Source organism: Lactuca saligna, chromosome 5 (assembly GCF_052625555.1).
Source record: "Lactuca saligna cultivar CGN05327 chromosome 5, ASM5262555v1, whole genome shotgun sequence".
Lineage (NCBI taxonomy): Eukaryota > Viridiplantae > Streptophyta > Magnoliopsida > Asterales > Asteraceae > Lactuca > Lactuca saligna.
In genome coordinates, this window is record NC_136421.1 from 297,388,163 (window position 1) to 297,405,514 (window position 17,352).

The 17,352-nt window shown below is 35.8% G+C and overlaps 1 protein-coding gene across 1 annotated transcript; it reads left to right on the plus strand.

Moving 5' to 3' along the window:
• The first annotated feature begins 2,592 nt into the window (after positions 1-2,592).
• LOC145046916 (uncharacterized) lies at positions 2,593-2,922 on the plus strand. The gene has a single exon (XM_078995178.1). The coding sequence runs from the start codon at positions 2,593-2,595 to the stop codon at positions 2,920-2,922; it is 330 nt and encodes a 109-aa protein (XP_078851304.1).
• The last annotated feature ends 14,430 nt before the right edge of the window (positions 2,923-17,352 follow it).

Below are 17,352 nucleotides of genomic sequence, written 5' to 3' on the forward strand. Positions count from 1 at the left end.
AATAAAGTTGAAGTAGTCGTAACAAGGTTTTCGGAGATATAAGGAACACTGAAATCCGATTTATAACGAAGAAGTTATGACCCGTCGAAATTTCGCGATTAAACCGGCACGACTCTGCGTATCGTAAAAAGTAAATTTTAGATGAAATGCTTTTTAGCCTTAGCGATGTAAACAAGAGTTGTAGTAGACTTTAAACCGAGAGCGTGCATATAGAGAACGTCCAAATCTGATTTCGTTAGAAGAAGTTATGATTTTTATAAGATTCAGGGTAGCAGTACACAACCTAGAAATCGAATTTTAGATCAATCAATTTTTAGCCGACACAATCTAAAAGAGAATTGAAGAACTCGTTAATAGGAGCTCAACGATATAAATACAATTGAAATCGGACGTCGGATGACAAAGTTATGAATTTTTAACGGACTTTAACTGTCTAGGCCTATTAAAATATAAATTTACAAATAAAGTCAAAATTATTCGACAAAGTCTAAACGAAAGTTGTAGATCACGTCGATTGCTATGCGTGGACATAAATAACGTCAAAAACGGAGCTCGTATGCGAAAGTTACACATTTTACAAGATAATTAGTTTTCGGATTAACTAGAAATCGACATGTGACATGATCTAGGCCACACCTTCTTCCCCATAGATTTCCACATGAATGCGACACGTAGCATGCGTACGCCCACTGTACTGAACTACACGTCTACACGCCACATAGGGCTTGAGTTCTCCCTGCGTACGTGACTCCTCCAACCTATAAATAGATGGTGAATGTCACTCAAATCTTCACACCTCTTCATCCAATTCTCTCCCAAACCTCCCCAAAGACTCTAAGATTTTCTCCAGCACTTTCTAGGTGTTAGAAGCAAAGCCCCGGAGCACCAGAAAGCCCCGAGAAGTAGAGCTTTCGTCTTAGAAGCTATGTCTGCGCAAAGTTTGATTTCTCGCTAAACCACCTGTAAGTTGAGTTATGCTTACCGTACTTTAAGTATAACTTATGTTAAAGTTCATTATCGTTTTTATGAACCTATAAACAAGATTTATTGGTGATTGTAATTTGTTATGCTGATTGATCTACTTACGGGGATGATGTTTACGCTGGATTTAGTGAGGTGTTTAAAGTGAGATTTCCAAACAGTATACTTTCTATACCAAATGGACCCTACCTCCGATATGATCGTACATGGTAGTTCCTTACTTGATATATCTTGAAGTAGACTTTGAGTTAATGATGAATCTAGACTAATAATTAGTCACAATAAATATTAGACTAAGACTTAGTGATAATGACACTAGGTTACGTCAAAGGAAAAGACAGTTGCTAGAATCGAAGCGCTGCCCAAATTTCGAGTCGTCACTTTAACAAGTGAGTGCATAGGTACTTTAATCTTACACATAGATATGAAGTATTTAATATAAATTACATGTTATATGTGCCTATTATTTGTGTTCCTAATATCTATGTTGGATGAACGATTTATACATGTTTTACTTGATTTAATATGTATATGTATTTTATACCTATAATTATGTTGGGTAAAGATGGGTAGATGAAGGATAATATAGATGATGAAAGATGAAATAAATGATAAGAGGCCTTGAATTTAAAGTTGATCCAGTCATCTAGCAGAGTATAGATGACAACCACATACTATTCAAGACAATCCAGTGGAACGTTGGCAGGCTCGCAACCTGTAAGTGTTTTTGAACTGTATATTCACCAGGTGTACTTCATCCCCTCATGGTTGCCTTACTGACATATATCGTTGAGGAATCCCCTAAGTATTATTGTCAATAACGAAGATAATCCTTATGTTAGGTCCCTTAATTAAATGCTTTAAGGACAAAAAGTGAGGATAATGAGAACGGGTAATCGGATTGAATGATTTGATGAAAATAAAGAATTTAACTATTATGGGTTGAAAACCCTATGTGCTCACCAGACTCCCAAACCTGACCCACTCAATTTCTTGTATTACAGGTAGTGGCACAAGAGCACCGGTGTGATGAACAGATGAGAGAATTATGGATTATAGGCTAGTTAAATAATAAATGTTGTAAAATTTTCACAAAATACAAAAGTCTAAAAAATAGTTGAAAAATTGAAGAGTTCTAGCTTTGAAATCCCAACTTCGGGTGACTGCAAGTCATTGAATATAAAACCAAAAACGAAAATATTTAATTCTAAAATCATGTAAAAACTCTTAACTGCACACTGAAAAAACATATGCTAATCTGAGTTAGAAAAATGAGATATGTATAATTTTATTTTTTAAATCCAGTCTAAACCAGTTTTTTAACTGGAGCTGGTTGGACTAAACTGGTTTTGGATCAGACCGATTTTGCTTGATTCATAGAATTGAGAACTTATTGGGAATTGATTACATTCCTTTTATTTCTTTTGTGCATATCTTCTATCTTTATGGTTTATTGTTTCCTAGTTTATCTCTTTTGCAATTATATATAGCCTCTATGTATTCTGTTTTAAAATATGAATGAAACCTAAAAAACCTTCTTTGATTATCGATTTTGTCATGGTATCAGCGTGGGCTACATCTAAACCCTAAAAGTCTCAATATCTGACAGACATGATCGGCGGCACAGAGTCCTCAAAAAAGAAGAATGATGCATCGGATTCGAACCTACCGTTCTACATCCATGCATCTTATTACCTGAAACATATGCACGTCAACGACAATCTCACCGAAAACAATTATGCAGATTGGTCACAAGAAATGATGAATTTTCTCTTTGGAAAAGACAAGGTAGGCTTCGTTGATGGCACCATCGAAAATCCTGAAAAGACACATGCCGACTACAGGTTATGGATGCGTTGTGATGCTATGGTGAAGGGCTGGCTCACCACGACAATGGAAAGAGACATTAGAGGAAGCTTAAATACGCTAATACTACTTTAGACATTTGCGTGGACCTTCAAGAACGATTCGGAAAGGAGAGCGCTCCTCGCGCCTACGAAATTAAGCGAACACTGGCAGCTACACACCATAATGGGGCGTCCGTGTCAAGATACTACACCAAGCTCCAAGCCATATGGGACGAGATGAAATCTGCGTTGCCCTTAACCCGCTGCACTTGTAGTGGATCCAAGTGTGACGTCACCAAAATCTAAGCCAACCGAGAGACAAAGAAAAATTGTACGAATTCCTCATGGGTCTTGATAACGAATTCTCCATCATTTGGACCCTGATTTTGACTACCAATCTGATTCCTAATTTGGGGAACGCTTACCACCTTGTTGCGAAGAACGAGCGGCAAAAAGCTGTTTCTAGTGACAAGAAACCTTCAGTAGAGGTAGTGGCCTTCAAGACCACCATGCCAGTCCGACGTGAAAGCACTCGAAATCTGCGACATGATTGGTGCAGGTGATTGCAATAGGGGTCTGTACCGAATGAGAATCCTTGAAAATTCTATAAAAGCAATGATGACGATGGGAGAAATTTGGTGTAAAGGCTAGGTTACGCTTCATGTGACATCCCCTAATTTGTTGGCCAGAAAAAACCGATTTAATTTATGCTTTTTAAAATAAAATCAGAGAAATCTTTTTAAAAGATGTTGCGGAATTGGTCCCCAAAACAAAACATGATAAAAGTTTATCAAAGTCTTTCCTTAAGAAATGTATAGTTTCATTTCATATCAAAACCTTGGGACATCATGTTCCGATGCAGATCAAAAGCATAAACAAAACATTATACGCCTTTCAACATTTATTTACAACTACTGGCCTATAATAAAAAATCTCTCATCGTCCTCCAACTATGCTCGGGATCCACTACCTGTAATCATAAAAACTAAGTGGGTCAGGCTTGGGAGCGTGGTGAGCATATAAGGTTTTCAACCCACATTAATAATATACTTATTTAGTTCACCAATCAATAATAACCCTGATTACCCATTCCCGTTGTCCTCATTTTACGTCCCTAAACACCTATCACAAGGGACCTAGCTTAAGGAATATCATCGGGATGGACACCACTGCTAAGGGGTTTCCTCAGCCATACATGTCCTAAAGGAAACCATGAGGGGGATGGAGTACACTGATGAACATTTAGTTCATTAACACCTACAAGTTGCGAACCTGCTAGTGTTCCACTGGACTGTCTAGAAGGGTCCGTGGTCATAATCTATACTCCGCTAGATGACAAAAACAACAACAACAACAACATCGAGGCCACTCACCATTTTAACACACATCAACTATTTCATCTACCCATGTTCTACCCAACATATTTTGTAGATAAAAAGCATATATAGTTTAAAACTTGTATAGAACATCCATTCAACAATCACCTCAAATAAGCACTTAATATAATTACATATAGCATGTATTTTATAGAAAATATTCCATATCTAGGTGTAAGATGAAAGTGACTACACACTCACATGATTTGATGATAATCGGGCAACAATTCGTTGCTTAAAACGATCGTTTCTAATAAAACCGGGAGTTTTATTGAGAAACCGGGCTTTGCAAAGGTCGGGCTTCGAAACTGAAAAGATAAATTTTCCGGGTTTCTCGTGCACTTCGTGGAGTATTCCGGGGCTTATATTCGATACCGGGGCTTTGGGGGATGCTAAGATGAAGAAAATATGAAGAAAGGGGATAAATATGGCAAAACTCCAAAAGTAATCGAGAAGGCTCACATACCCTTCTATTTATATGGTTCCGAAGTCGGTTTAAGGAGGAGAGGAGTCAGCATGCGAGGGCAGGTGACATCAGGAACGAAGGCCACGTGACAGCAGTTGGGCGAGGGTGTGCAGGTGGCTGCGCGTGCGAAGGCCTAGGTGGCAGTTGCTGATTGGACCGAGGTCTACTGGTCCATCTGCGAGGCTCGGAGGCTAGGCGATGCGAGGCTCGGTCCAGCTGCGAGCTTCTGATTGGGCTTCCTTTCGTTCGAATCAGAATCTGACACGCAACTACTGTTCATGTGAGGGAAGGCGACACGCGTCGGACTCCTAGTGGACCCCTTCGGATGACTCAGCAGACTTAAGACACGTGGCACGTTTTGAGCGAGGGTGACGTGGCCGAAGTCCACGTATGCGAGATTTCTTGGTTTTTGTGCAAAAACTTCTAAAATCCATAACTTTCGTATAAAAGCTTCGTTTTGACGTTCTTTATATGCACGCGTAGGTAAAATTACGCTCTACAAATTTTGTTTAGACTTCGTCGGCTAACTTTGAATTTAATTTTTATATTATTATTTTTAACAGACCGGGACAGGAAATCCGTTAGAAATTCATAACTTCTTCATCCGACGTCCGTTTTCGTCAAACTTTTTATCATTGTGCTACTAATGACGAGACCTTTGATTCTCGTTTAGGTTGTATTGGCCAAAAATCACACGATCTAAAATTCGAGTTTTTAGCTGTTTATTGATAAGCTGAAACATTGAAAAATCATAACTTCCTCATACGAAGTCAGATTTGGGCGTTCTTTTTATACATACTCTCGGTTTAATGAACACTACGGGTTTTGTTTAGATCACTAAGGCTAAAAAGTAGTTTATCAAAAACTCACTTTTTACGACATTCTGCACCGTGTCGGTTTTATCGCGAAACTTCGACAAGTCGTAACTTCTTCGTTATAACTCGGATTTTAGTATTCTTTATATCCCCGAAATCTTTGTTTTGACCACTACAACTTTATGTAAATATATCGGCTTTATCTAATATTTTTTTGACACTTATTTTTATTCTTAATTAACTAAGCCCTAGTAATTAAGCATAAAACACATAAAACACATAGAATTCACATATTTTTTTTTTTCATTTCTTCAAAATGAGTTACAAAGGTTAACCTAGACTATCACCTTAATATTAATGCATAGGATAGAAACACGAGTGTTACACTTCAAACGAAAACCTTACCAAAATCAAGTCTCTTAGTGGTTTTTCTTTTAATAAACAATGTGATTCTTGTCTAAAGCCAAACACACAAGGCTTCCATTTTCAAACAGTGAAATTAAAACTAGTGGTTGTTTTGAGTTATTGCATTGTGTCATTTTGGGTAAATACCGTACTCCTTCTTTATCGGGAGCTGGTTATTTTTTTTACTATAGTTGACGATTTCAGTAGAATGATAAAGAATCAATTTGAGAAAAACATTAAGAAGATCAGGTGCGATAATGGCGGTGAGTTTACCTCGAATGATATGCTAAACTTTTATAATGAAGAGATGATCAAACTTGAGACCTCCTATCCTAACACGCCTCAACAGAACAAAGTCGTTGAGCGGAAGCATCAACACCTCCTTGAGACGGCACGAGCTTTAAGGTTTCAAGCAAACCTTCCTAAACGATTTTGGGGTGAGTGTTTCTTGACTGGCACCTATATCAAAAATCAACTGCCATATCGTGTGATTGAAAACAAAACCCCATATGAAATCGTTTTTGGTCAAAAACCTGACTACGACTTCATGAAGGTTTTCGGTTGTCTAACTTACTACAGAAACACAAAAACCAAAGGAGACAAGTTTGAAATGAGTGGGAGACCGTGGATTTTCTTAGGATATCCAACGGGTACAAAGGGTTATAAAATATATGAAATTGAGAAGAGAAGGATTGCGGTATCAAGATACGTGAGATTTCATGCTGAAACAAAATTCCCTTTCATAAAAACTGAAAGCGAGGCAAGTCGAGGTGACTATTTCGATGAAACCGTGACTTATGAGGTTCCTAATGATAAAGAACATGATTTAGACTCAGTCGAAAATCAACACACCCCGTCAAGTGATGATCCTGATTTTTAGCATGACAACGAGACCCAACACATGCATGAAGTGGAAAGTGAACATAACTCTACCAATAACAGTGACATCAAGCAAACTGTTGAACACTCATGGCCTCAACGAACCAGAACATAACCACATCACTTGCAAGATTATGTTGTTTAGCTTCCCCATTCGGTCGACCCTCCACGCACCCCGCCAACTCAAAGCTCTTCCATGGTATACCCCTTAACCATTTATGTTTATTATGATAATTTCTCTAACTCTCACATAGTTTTTTAGATGCCATTGATTTTATCGATGAGCCAAAATATTTCCATCAAGAAGTCAAAGATGAGAGTTGAAATATGGCATGAAAAGAGAGGTTAGGGAACTCGAAGAAAACAATACTTGGACCATCGAAGACTTACCAGAAGGAAACACGCTATTGATTCAAAATGGGTATACAAAATAAAATACAAACCAAATGGAGAAGTAGAGAGATTCAAAGCTTGTCTGGGTGCCATAAGTTTTACAGAAATGAAGGGCGTGGACTATCATGATACCTTCGCTCCAGTTGCTAAACTTGTCAGTGTTCGTAATTTTCTTACTGTCGTTGTTAAAAGAAATTGGTCCATACAACAACTAGACGTCAACAATTCTTTCTTGCATGGTGACTTGGACGAAGAAGTGTACATGAAGACCCCTCAAGGATTTGCTAAAGAATGAAAATGAAAGTATATAGTATCAGAAAGTCATTGTATGGCTTGAAACAAGCTTCTCGAAACTGGTATAAAAAATTTAGCAATGCCCTCCTTGAGCAACGATTTAAACAGTCAAAAGCAGATCATTTGTTGTTCATATTACGACAGGAAAATGTCCTTATAGCTGCTCTCATTTACGTTGATGATGTCATCATTGTGGGGGAATGATACCAACAAAATACAAGAAACGAAAGAAGAACTTGACAAATGATTCAACATAAAAGACCTTGGACATCTCAAATATTTCCTTGGAATAGAGGTGACTTGTGTTCCAGAAGGCTTAGTGCTGAGTCAACGGAAGTACATCCTTGATATTCTTGATGATTGTGGTATGCAATGGTGTCGGCCTAATTCATTTCCCATTAAACAAAATTTAAACCTAGACAAGGGTGAGAAGGAGCCGATGGTTGATGTTAGTCAATATCGAAGAATTGCTGGGAGGTTACTCTATCTGCAAGCAACTAGACCAGATGTAGCCTACGCGGTGAATATATTAAGTCAATTTGTTGCAGTTCCGCGGCAGTCTCATCTAAATGTAGTTGTCCGAGTGCTTCGGTACCTAAAAGCCACTCCAGGTCAAGGAGTCCTACTTCCATGAGAATGTGGTAATGATCTCTTGGCATATTATGACTCTGATTGGTTAGGTTGTCCTCTTCCTCAACGATATAGAACAGGTTACGTGTTGTTATTTGGAGGTGCACCTATCTCTTGGAAAAGAAAGAAGCATTCTGTGGTTTCCCGCTCGTCAACTGAAGTTGCATATCAATCCATGGCGTCGACAATTAGTGAAGTTTTATGGGTTAGATGGCTGCTGAAAGAGTTTGATGAAAACATTACTAGACCTACTCCTCTTTTCCGTGACAATCTAGTTGCTTGTTATACAGCTACCAATCATGTTTTCCACGAACGGACAATACATGTGGAGATGAATTGTTTTTTTGTTCGCGTTCTGTCGACACTAAACTACAAGTTCTTGATCTTCTCACCATAGGCTTAGGGACGCAACAATTACAGTTTCTCCTTGGCAAGTTGGGCGCTCAGAACTTACGCGCTCCGACTTGAGGAGGAGTATTGGGAATTAATTATATTCCTTTTATTTCTTCCGTACATATCTTCTATCTTTATGGTTTATTGTTTCCTAGTTGATCTCTTTTGCTATTATATATAGCCTCCGTGTATTCTATATTAAAATATGAATGAAGCCTAAAAACCCTTCTCTGATTATTGATTTTTTCAGAACTAGCCCTATTCCAAAAAACCAGTCCACGTGCAATTTAGAGGTTCAAAAGCTCACCTCTAGATTGTAGTCCCTTTAGATAGCGTTTAGTACATGGACCAAATAGAACTGACCTAAATAGTAGGACTTAAAAATATTATATATCCAACGATTGATTTGACTAGTACAAGACGGGACAATACATTAAAATTACAAAAATATATATAAGCTTAGGTTATTATATTCTAACTAATTATTGTATGGATATAGAAATGATTGTGGACCAATCATTTTACTTATTTTAAGAAATTGATTAATACATATTATTGAATTAAATATAATTGAAAAATACATCTAATTTAATTACAAGGGTATTTTAGTCAATTTATATAGATTTAATAAAGGAAAATTGCATATTTTAAGGGATGATAGATTCTATTAATTTTAAAAATCCGGTTTTACGAATTATAATTCTTTTAATTTAGACATTCTGACAGAATATGTTTTTGAGTATATTCAAAAATAAAAATATTCTTGAACTATAAAATAATAAAAAAATTATTGAACCTATTTCTTGATCATGACTTTAAAAACTTCTTGTAGAATAACAAATTCTTGAACCATCAATTAAAGAATAAAAACAAAAATTACATTAATTTTTATAGAATACAGGTAACAATTGCTAAGAATTACATTTATTGTAAAAGAATAAACCTAAAAAAACTTTAAAATCGGGAAAAACATCCAAATCTAACAAAAACACTAATACATTCTAAAAGTATAATGTTGCTAAGAATCACTTTCAATTTTATGGTTCGTTCTTCAACCATCAACTTCTGTGAAAACAAATCCAATTGTAGTTTAGAATCCAATAATGCATTAGGAAATGAAAAATAAAAAACTAAACTCCTTTGAAAAAATATACAGACTTATGAATTGCACAAAAACCAATAACCGAGAAGTATAGAGCATGAATAAATCAATGAGAAAATATCCATATTCCATTCCAACAGAATTGGAATTAATGATTCTATTCCGATAGAATTGGAATTCAAGATTCAACTACCGTACGTATTATGGTTGAAAAATATCCAAGTAAAAAAAAATGCATAAATAGTAAATACAAAGGAAATATCTTGTTCTTGAAGGAACCAAACCTAATCAGGTCAAGAAAGAGTCAAAAATATGCAATGGAGTTCCTCATATGATTAAGTTGGGGCAACCATCAGGTCTAATCATTTCAACCAAAATCGATGGGCTATAAACAGGTGGCATTCCATACAACACAATTTAGCATAAGGTAAAGAAAGGTTTGGGAGTTTGAATGTGCAAACCTGTGTATCAAGAAGTATGATCCTTTCAGAAGTGATTCTAGGTTCAATACCAATTCTACACTACTTAGCCATGGCCTTGGTTTCCATGGATTCTTTCGAAAAATGAGGAAATATTACTACCCCCCAATGATAACATAAAATGAATCAATATTAATTGAAGTCGCAAATATGAGTGTATATATAGATGAAGAAAGGAAAGAATGCTAGGCTACCAGGAGAAGTTGCATCAAAGCCATAAATCTCATTCATGATAGTAGACTTGCCGATCCCCTGCAGACCAATCACTCCGATCACCGTAAAATCGGTATTGTCCGTCAAAAACCGCAACCAAATGAGTTCAATATAAGACATACAGATGGGTTAAGTTGACAAAAGGCTAGCAACTTACCGGAAGGAAGCGATCGGTGTGGAAATCCCAGGAGTCAGATAACAGATTCAGAAAGCCAATGGAGGGAAGGCAGGAGCGGAGTGACGATGAATCGTCATCGGGATCGCCGCCTCCTCCACCGTCACCAGGTTCGCGGTTGTACTTGGCGGTAATGACTAGAGTTGGCTTGGCTAATAGGATTTTGGGGGCTTGATGAGAGAAAGCAGATGATGAGGCGTTTGAATTTGAGGAACTGCTTCCTCCACTGATTGCTGCCATTATTGGCAGACTCCTCAATGTCTACAATTGCTGAACAAAAGGGGGATTTTCAAGCGTACATACCTATTTATCCGGAGAAAGTAAGAGCTCTCACCCAAGATCTCCATCACCGACTTTCAGTATCAGAAAGAGAAACACACACACATATATATATATATATATATATATATATATATATAGAGAGAGAGAGAGAGAGAGCAACGGTGAGGGGTGGGTTGTTCAAGCATTGATGGCGTTGGGGGCTGGTGGAACATGGCCGATGGTTTCTTTTGCCAAAGATTGAAGGGTGCACTCAATGCTAGGGCAAGGTTGAAGAAGATTAGGGATTAATTAAATACTTATTTATTTACCAAAATTAAATAGTAGGCAATGTTTTAAAACCCGGGTTTTTAGTTGACCCGGTGTGATGACCGGTTCACGGGTCAACCGGTTCAACCGGTTGAACCGCCGGGTCAACCCGGTTTATGGTCTTTTTCTATTTCTATATATTTTTACTTTCATGCATAATGCATAAACATATAAAACCAATAATTTGATGTCCACAAAGTTTAAACATTGAAGAAACCGCAAACGGCTCGTTGTTTTGGCGTTCGCTACTTGTATCCAACCATCCAAACTCTATTGAAACGGGTCAAACCGGTTTAACCGGTTCAACATAAGCGGTCGAACCGCGGTTTAGGGGAAACCCGGCCGGTTCGATCCGGTTCGTATTTTACAAAAAACCGGTCTAATTTGACCCGCCTTCTACCCTGGGTCACGGTCCAACCGGTTGAACCGGCCGGGTCGACCCGGGTTTTAAAACATGGATAGTAGGTAAGATTACATATTTACCTTTATGTAGGTTTGTGAAATGATTGGTCTATACTGATTCCTACATCCACATAATAAATAGTTAGAATATGCGAACCTACCATATATATATATATATATATATATATATATATATATATATATATATATATATATATATATATATATCCAAAACAGTAGACGCCTGCCGACCTTAGGGGTGGGAATTAGTTCGGTTTTTTGGTTTTTCGGTTACCTCTAACCGGTTTTCTCGGTTAATTTTGTTTTGTCCAATTCGAAAACCAAATCAAATCAAATTCAAATTCTCTAGACCAAACCGAAAACCGAATTCTAATTCGGTTTGATTTGATTTGAAAACCGAGAAACCAAATATTAACTTAAAATTTTTTCAAACATAAATTATAATGTTCTTAACATTGAAACCTAAAGTTACAAATAGAAAGATCTAAAGTTTCATACAAAATGATCTAAATAGTAATTGAGTTAAAATGATTTTTACTTTATAATTAATACTTTTATTTAATATAAAATATAAAATATTTTTTTTAATTTATTGATTTATGAAATTCAGTTTTTCGGTTTGATTTAGTTTAAACTTCATGAGACCGAAACTTGAACAAAAAACTAAATTTACAATTCAGTTTGGTCTCAAACCAAACCAAAAACCAAATTTTACTATGGTTCGGTCCGAAATCAATTTTGGTTCGATTTGGTTTTCGAGTTTTTTTGGTTCCGGACCAAATAATTCCCACCCCTAGCGGACTTGCATACAACCACCGTACAATTGACTATCCAATTGTAATTTTCACTTATCACTTCGAAGTCGTTGTAAATTATAAAATATTGCATTTCTTATATATACAATTACTCAGTGGTGGAACTAGAAATTTTGATATGGGGTACAAATATTATCAATATATTATATGTAGTTATCCAATATCGGACATTAAAAAAACATATTATAATCTCTTTAGTTGGGGTACAATAACGTGAAACATGTTTATATATATATATATATAAATTTTTTGGTGGTAGTGTAGTACTCCAACGCCCAATCTAGTTCCACCACTACAATTACTTACAACTTTTTTTTTTTTTTTGACAATTAGGGAGAAATGAAAAGCTTGAAGGCAATCTTCGCAAACAAAGACTATGATCGTTTGTTACATTAGTTTTAAATTATAATTTCTCATCTTTCTTAATAATATAAACTTAATGGTGCTATTTCGTATTTTGTTATGAATCATTGTCTTAAGAATCGTTAAGTGAGACATGTCAACAATAAAACCGATGAATATGCAGAGGGTGTTTCTATCGTTATAAGTTTGTTCCATTTTGTTTCATCATTTTGATGGGACTAAAATTTTATCATTTAGTCCAAATGAATAAAGCTTTGTTTGTTTTTTCTAAAAAACCTCTTCTAGTAATTTATTGTTGCGCTGCGCAGCATTTGGCCCTTCACAGTTGTTAGTTTTTTAGAAGACTTCTAACTTAAAAATTGTTGTGTGTGTGCTGCGTGACACAACAATTGACCATGTGTTTCAAACCTCTTCACACTTTACTTTAACTTATTGCAGCAGTCTTTAGAGGTTAAAAAACAAACAAATTTTTCATTACATGTTGCAGCCGTTTGGCCCCCCTCTTTTGCTACAGAGGGTTGCAGGGGTGGTCTGCAAACTTCAGACATTTTCGCTTCGAAAAAACAAACGACACCTAGATCAATAACTAATTTTAGTTTGGTCCTATCCATACCAAAAGCTTCTTAAAAAAACTTTGTTCTATTCTATACAGTTTAGTTTAACTTACCAAAAGGGGTTGTCTAAAAAGACACCCTATTTAACATTTAGACAACCCTAATTAATGTTTGAAATATTTTTATCGGTTGAAATTGCATTGTTTTCCGAAAAAGATGATTAGAAGAAGTTGATTATAGGTTGACTTTTTATAAAAATGATTATAAGGTGTCTAAGGGGTGTTTTATTAGCAGCGCCCTACCAAAAGATACCTTATACATCTAATCCATTTCTTTTCTAGAACTAAAATACCTATTTGTCTCATCTCTCATTCTCATATACCAAATTCACCATCCCTATCCATAGCAACATATAAGCTGTCGACATATGAAGATAGCTATTTGGTAGGTAAAATATTACTCTCAAACGAGTTACTTATTTTATCTGTACATGATCTAACTTTTTTTTAATATTATATTCAAGCCCAAAGAGATAGTTCACACTTATTATTCATTAAAATATTATGATTTTGTTATGTTTATTGATATAAAGTTTATCGTGGTTTTAAAAAAAACTTTAGCTTATATAAGTTAATTAGTTACAAGTTATGGTCTAAGAGACTTTTTTTTCCGACTTGTCATGGTCATTTGAATCTTCAGGACCGATCTTGCAATTCGTAGGCGTCCCAAATTCTAACCATGATTTCCATACCAGTCGACAATCATGTTTAGATGCATTGTATGTAAAATTTACAACAATCACTCTTTATTAAAGAACTTTAAAAAATAAGATTTTCTGATCATTGAGAATGATGATTGAATCTCAACGTAATCAAAGTAGCATGCTTATCATATATCCATTTTATGGTGCACACAGTAACAATTTATTTCTCATGTATTCTGACAAGTATAGCAAATAAAAAGCACTTGGGAGCAAACGAAAAAATATATATATAAAAAATAAATAACATTCCTGACAATATAGCATTGTTAACATTACTCCTTTTAACATTTTTTTTTTTTTCAAATTCTCAATATCTCTACTCGATTTCTCAAAGACAAAATCTTCCAAATAAATAAATATCATAATAATTGTTAAAAACACTAGAAGAAAGTTTTAAAAACACTACCTAAACATCTAAACTCCCTAACCCCGACAACACGTATTTTAGAAAACATTAATTATTTTTTTGTAGTCATGTGTTCAATAATGTGACAACTCACCCAATATTTTTGTCAAGAAGACCAAACTTTCTTCGTAGTTTCCGTCTTTCTTAAAAATGTGCCATCTGTCCCTAACCTTTTCTCGATTAAACAATCATCTTCAAAATAACAACAAGCAAAAAACAATAAATTATTAAAGATAAAACAATAAAAAGATGCGTTTCTTCTTCAGAGTTAAGTTTACTAGATTTAAAAACACGTACAACATATTATACGTTGTTCACAAGTTGATAAAGAGATATTATACTTGTTTTAGTTATAATTGATGTGTTGGAAGTTGAAAGAAGGAAATCAATAGTTGTTGAAACGAGTCAAACACACCCAATTCTGTCGATACAAATAACGTGTTTGACCTTTTAATATTACTAAAGGGCAAATGCCATGGCTGGCTGCATGATTGACCCTATGTCACCCAATCTTAATTCACAAATTTAGATATTTTGCTTTTTGACATTTTTGCCCTTTTCTTATCACAACATTGAATCGAGTAAACGATTAATCAAAGGCAGTTTCATTGGTTTACAAGTTCTGTGTACTACTACTATTAGTTCGTTTTTTTTTTTTTTTTTTTTTTTTTTTTTTTTTTTTTTTTTCTGAATCAGTCAATTGGTTTGGTTGGCCATCCGTATGCATTGAAAAATCAATCATTTTTTTAACCGAAACTATAATTTGTGAATGTTGATATGCAATATATTTATCAACTTTAGTGAGATGTAATTCTATATAACAATAGAGATTAGAGAGTATGATTGAATCACTTGAAAATAGCCCTTTTCTCATGTAATTCTTTTTTTTTTTCAAATACTTAGTTCCACGTTAGTTCAAGAAAACCAGAAAAAAAGATGTGTCAATTGACATAATAAATCAACATTCAAAAAAGTTGAAGATGAAGACATTATATATATATTTTTTATAATGATCATCCTTTATTAAGTGGAATATAGCTAATACAAGCATAATATGAGACGGGCTATACAATGGGCTAACTACATACAAAGTAAATACAATCAAATAGCCTATAGTAACATCCCATGCATTTGGATTATTGTGATTGTTCCAAATGTTCAATCTCGACCAAAAAACCAAAAACGAGGTAGACGACATACCCTTTATGAAGATATTTGCATATTGACACGATGATGGAACACACAACACCCGGATTTGATTGATGGTGATATTGTCTCGAATAAAGTAAATATTGATCTCATTGTGCTTGGTTTAGTGATATTGAACATGGTTGGTCGCTAAGTAAACCGCACTAACGTCGTCACAATAGGCAATGGTGGTATTGTCCGTTGGTTTGCAAAGATCAAGAAGAAGCTTGCGAATCCAACACGTTTTGGCAACAACATTTTGCAACACCATCATATTCTGCTTCCGCACTAGATCGGGAAATGGTGCTTTGATTGGAGGTTACTTTCAAGGAACACACAATAGATCATCGTCTAGTGGTTGAACAACCTAGCCAATCAGCGTCTGAATAAGCCGTGAGACCACAGGAGGATGAGAAAAATAATTGCAGACAGAAAGTGGTGGTACCATGAACATAAAATACAATCCTCATAAGAGTCATGAAAGTGAGGTTGGTGATTTTAGTGTCACCATGTTGTTTTATGTAAGTTGAACTAACATGTGAGTTAAGGGACTTCATAATTTGTACTCTAATATATGTATTGGTTTGTGTGGAGTGCACTCATGTATAAGATCGTATTAGAAACTGGTTTGACGACAAGTCGGGGGTTCGGGAGCAGCGTCCCTGGGTTCGGGGTTATACAATGGGACGGGGTTATACAATTGTGACAACTAACGTTGTCACAAGAGGGCCCGGGGCAGCGCCCCTTTGGCGGGGTCTAGCGGCAGAGCCCCTGGATGGGGTCCCGCCCCAAAAGGTCTCCGATTTTTATATATGAGACCATAGTGGGAAATTCACATTCTTGAGGGTGATTATGGTAAAACTAACGAAATTCGTTAGTTTTGGAAACCTTAAATCATCATTAAAATCGGAATTTCCCTAACTTGCTTCTAAAGCAACCCATGTCGGCAACCCTAAAAGAAACCCTAATCTCGTTTATTATATAAATGACTCTTCTCTTTGAGAAGAGATACACAAAAATTATTAGCTCTCTTTCATCAAATAAACAGAGAATCATTCTAGTAATTTGGCTTACGATTTCTATGCCTAGAATCCTAAGTGTCCTTTAGGATTATCCTAGGCTGAATTTCTTGCAACCCAGTCATAGGGTAGAAATATCAGTTCGAAAAATGTTCACACGATCCAAATGGTATTCAGATCTCCAACATAAACCCTAATCCTCCAACAAGAGAGGCTCTCGAGGATCATGCATATGAAGGCAATTTACTGAACAATTTGTATTATGTTGGGTGTGGTAATAATAAGGTTCTATAGTGCTCTTTCTAGGCTCTGGCTATGATACAACTTTGAATAAGAAACAAGAGAGTTTGTTGCATCAAGTTTTACTAAGGTGTCGAGCAATGAGAAAGTTTGCAATTGAGTATATTAACATGTTTGATAATCTCAAGTGCATATTTTGTAGAGACAAAAACATGTCATGTTGATCTTCCGTAACAACAATGCCAAGAAAGAAGTTAAGATCCCCAAGGTCAATCATGGAGAACTCAATTCCCAATGTCACTATGAATCTATGATGTGTTGCAAAAATTCAGGCAACAATGCAGTTTTCTAGTGAGCCAAGACCCATATGCATTAACTTTTTGGTTATGAAGTTGGTTCGTTGGTTGTCCCTCCACTAGCAGTATAGAGCGAGTTTCAACAAAGGTGGGAAGAGGCGTTTGATGACAAAATAGGCTTGCAATGTAGTCGAATATGGGGACAAAAGCAAAGGAACTGAAACCATGGGGACAAATGTGTAGATATTT

What these genes read in the sequence shown, in the direction of transcription:
- LOC145046916 (XM_078995178.1), top strand. Translation starts at nt 2,593, where the DNA reads ATGATCGGCGGCACAGAGTCCTCAAAAAAGAAGAATGATGCATCGGAT.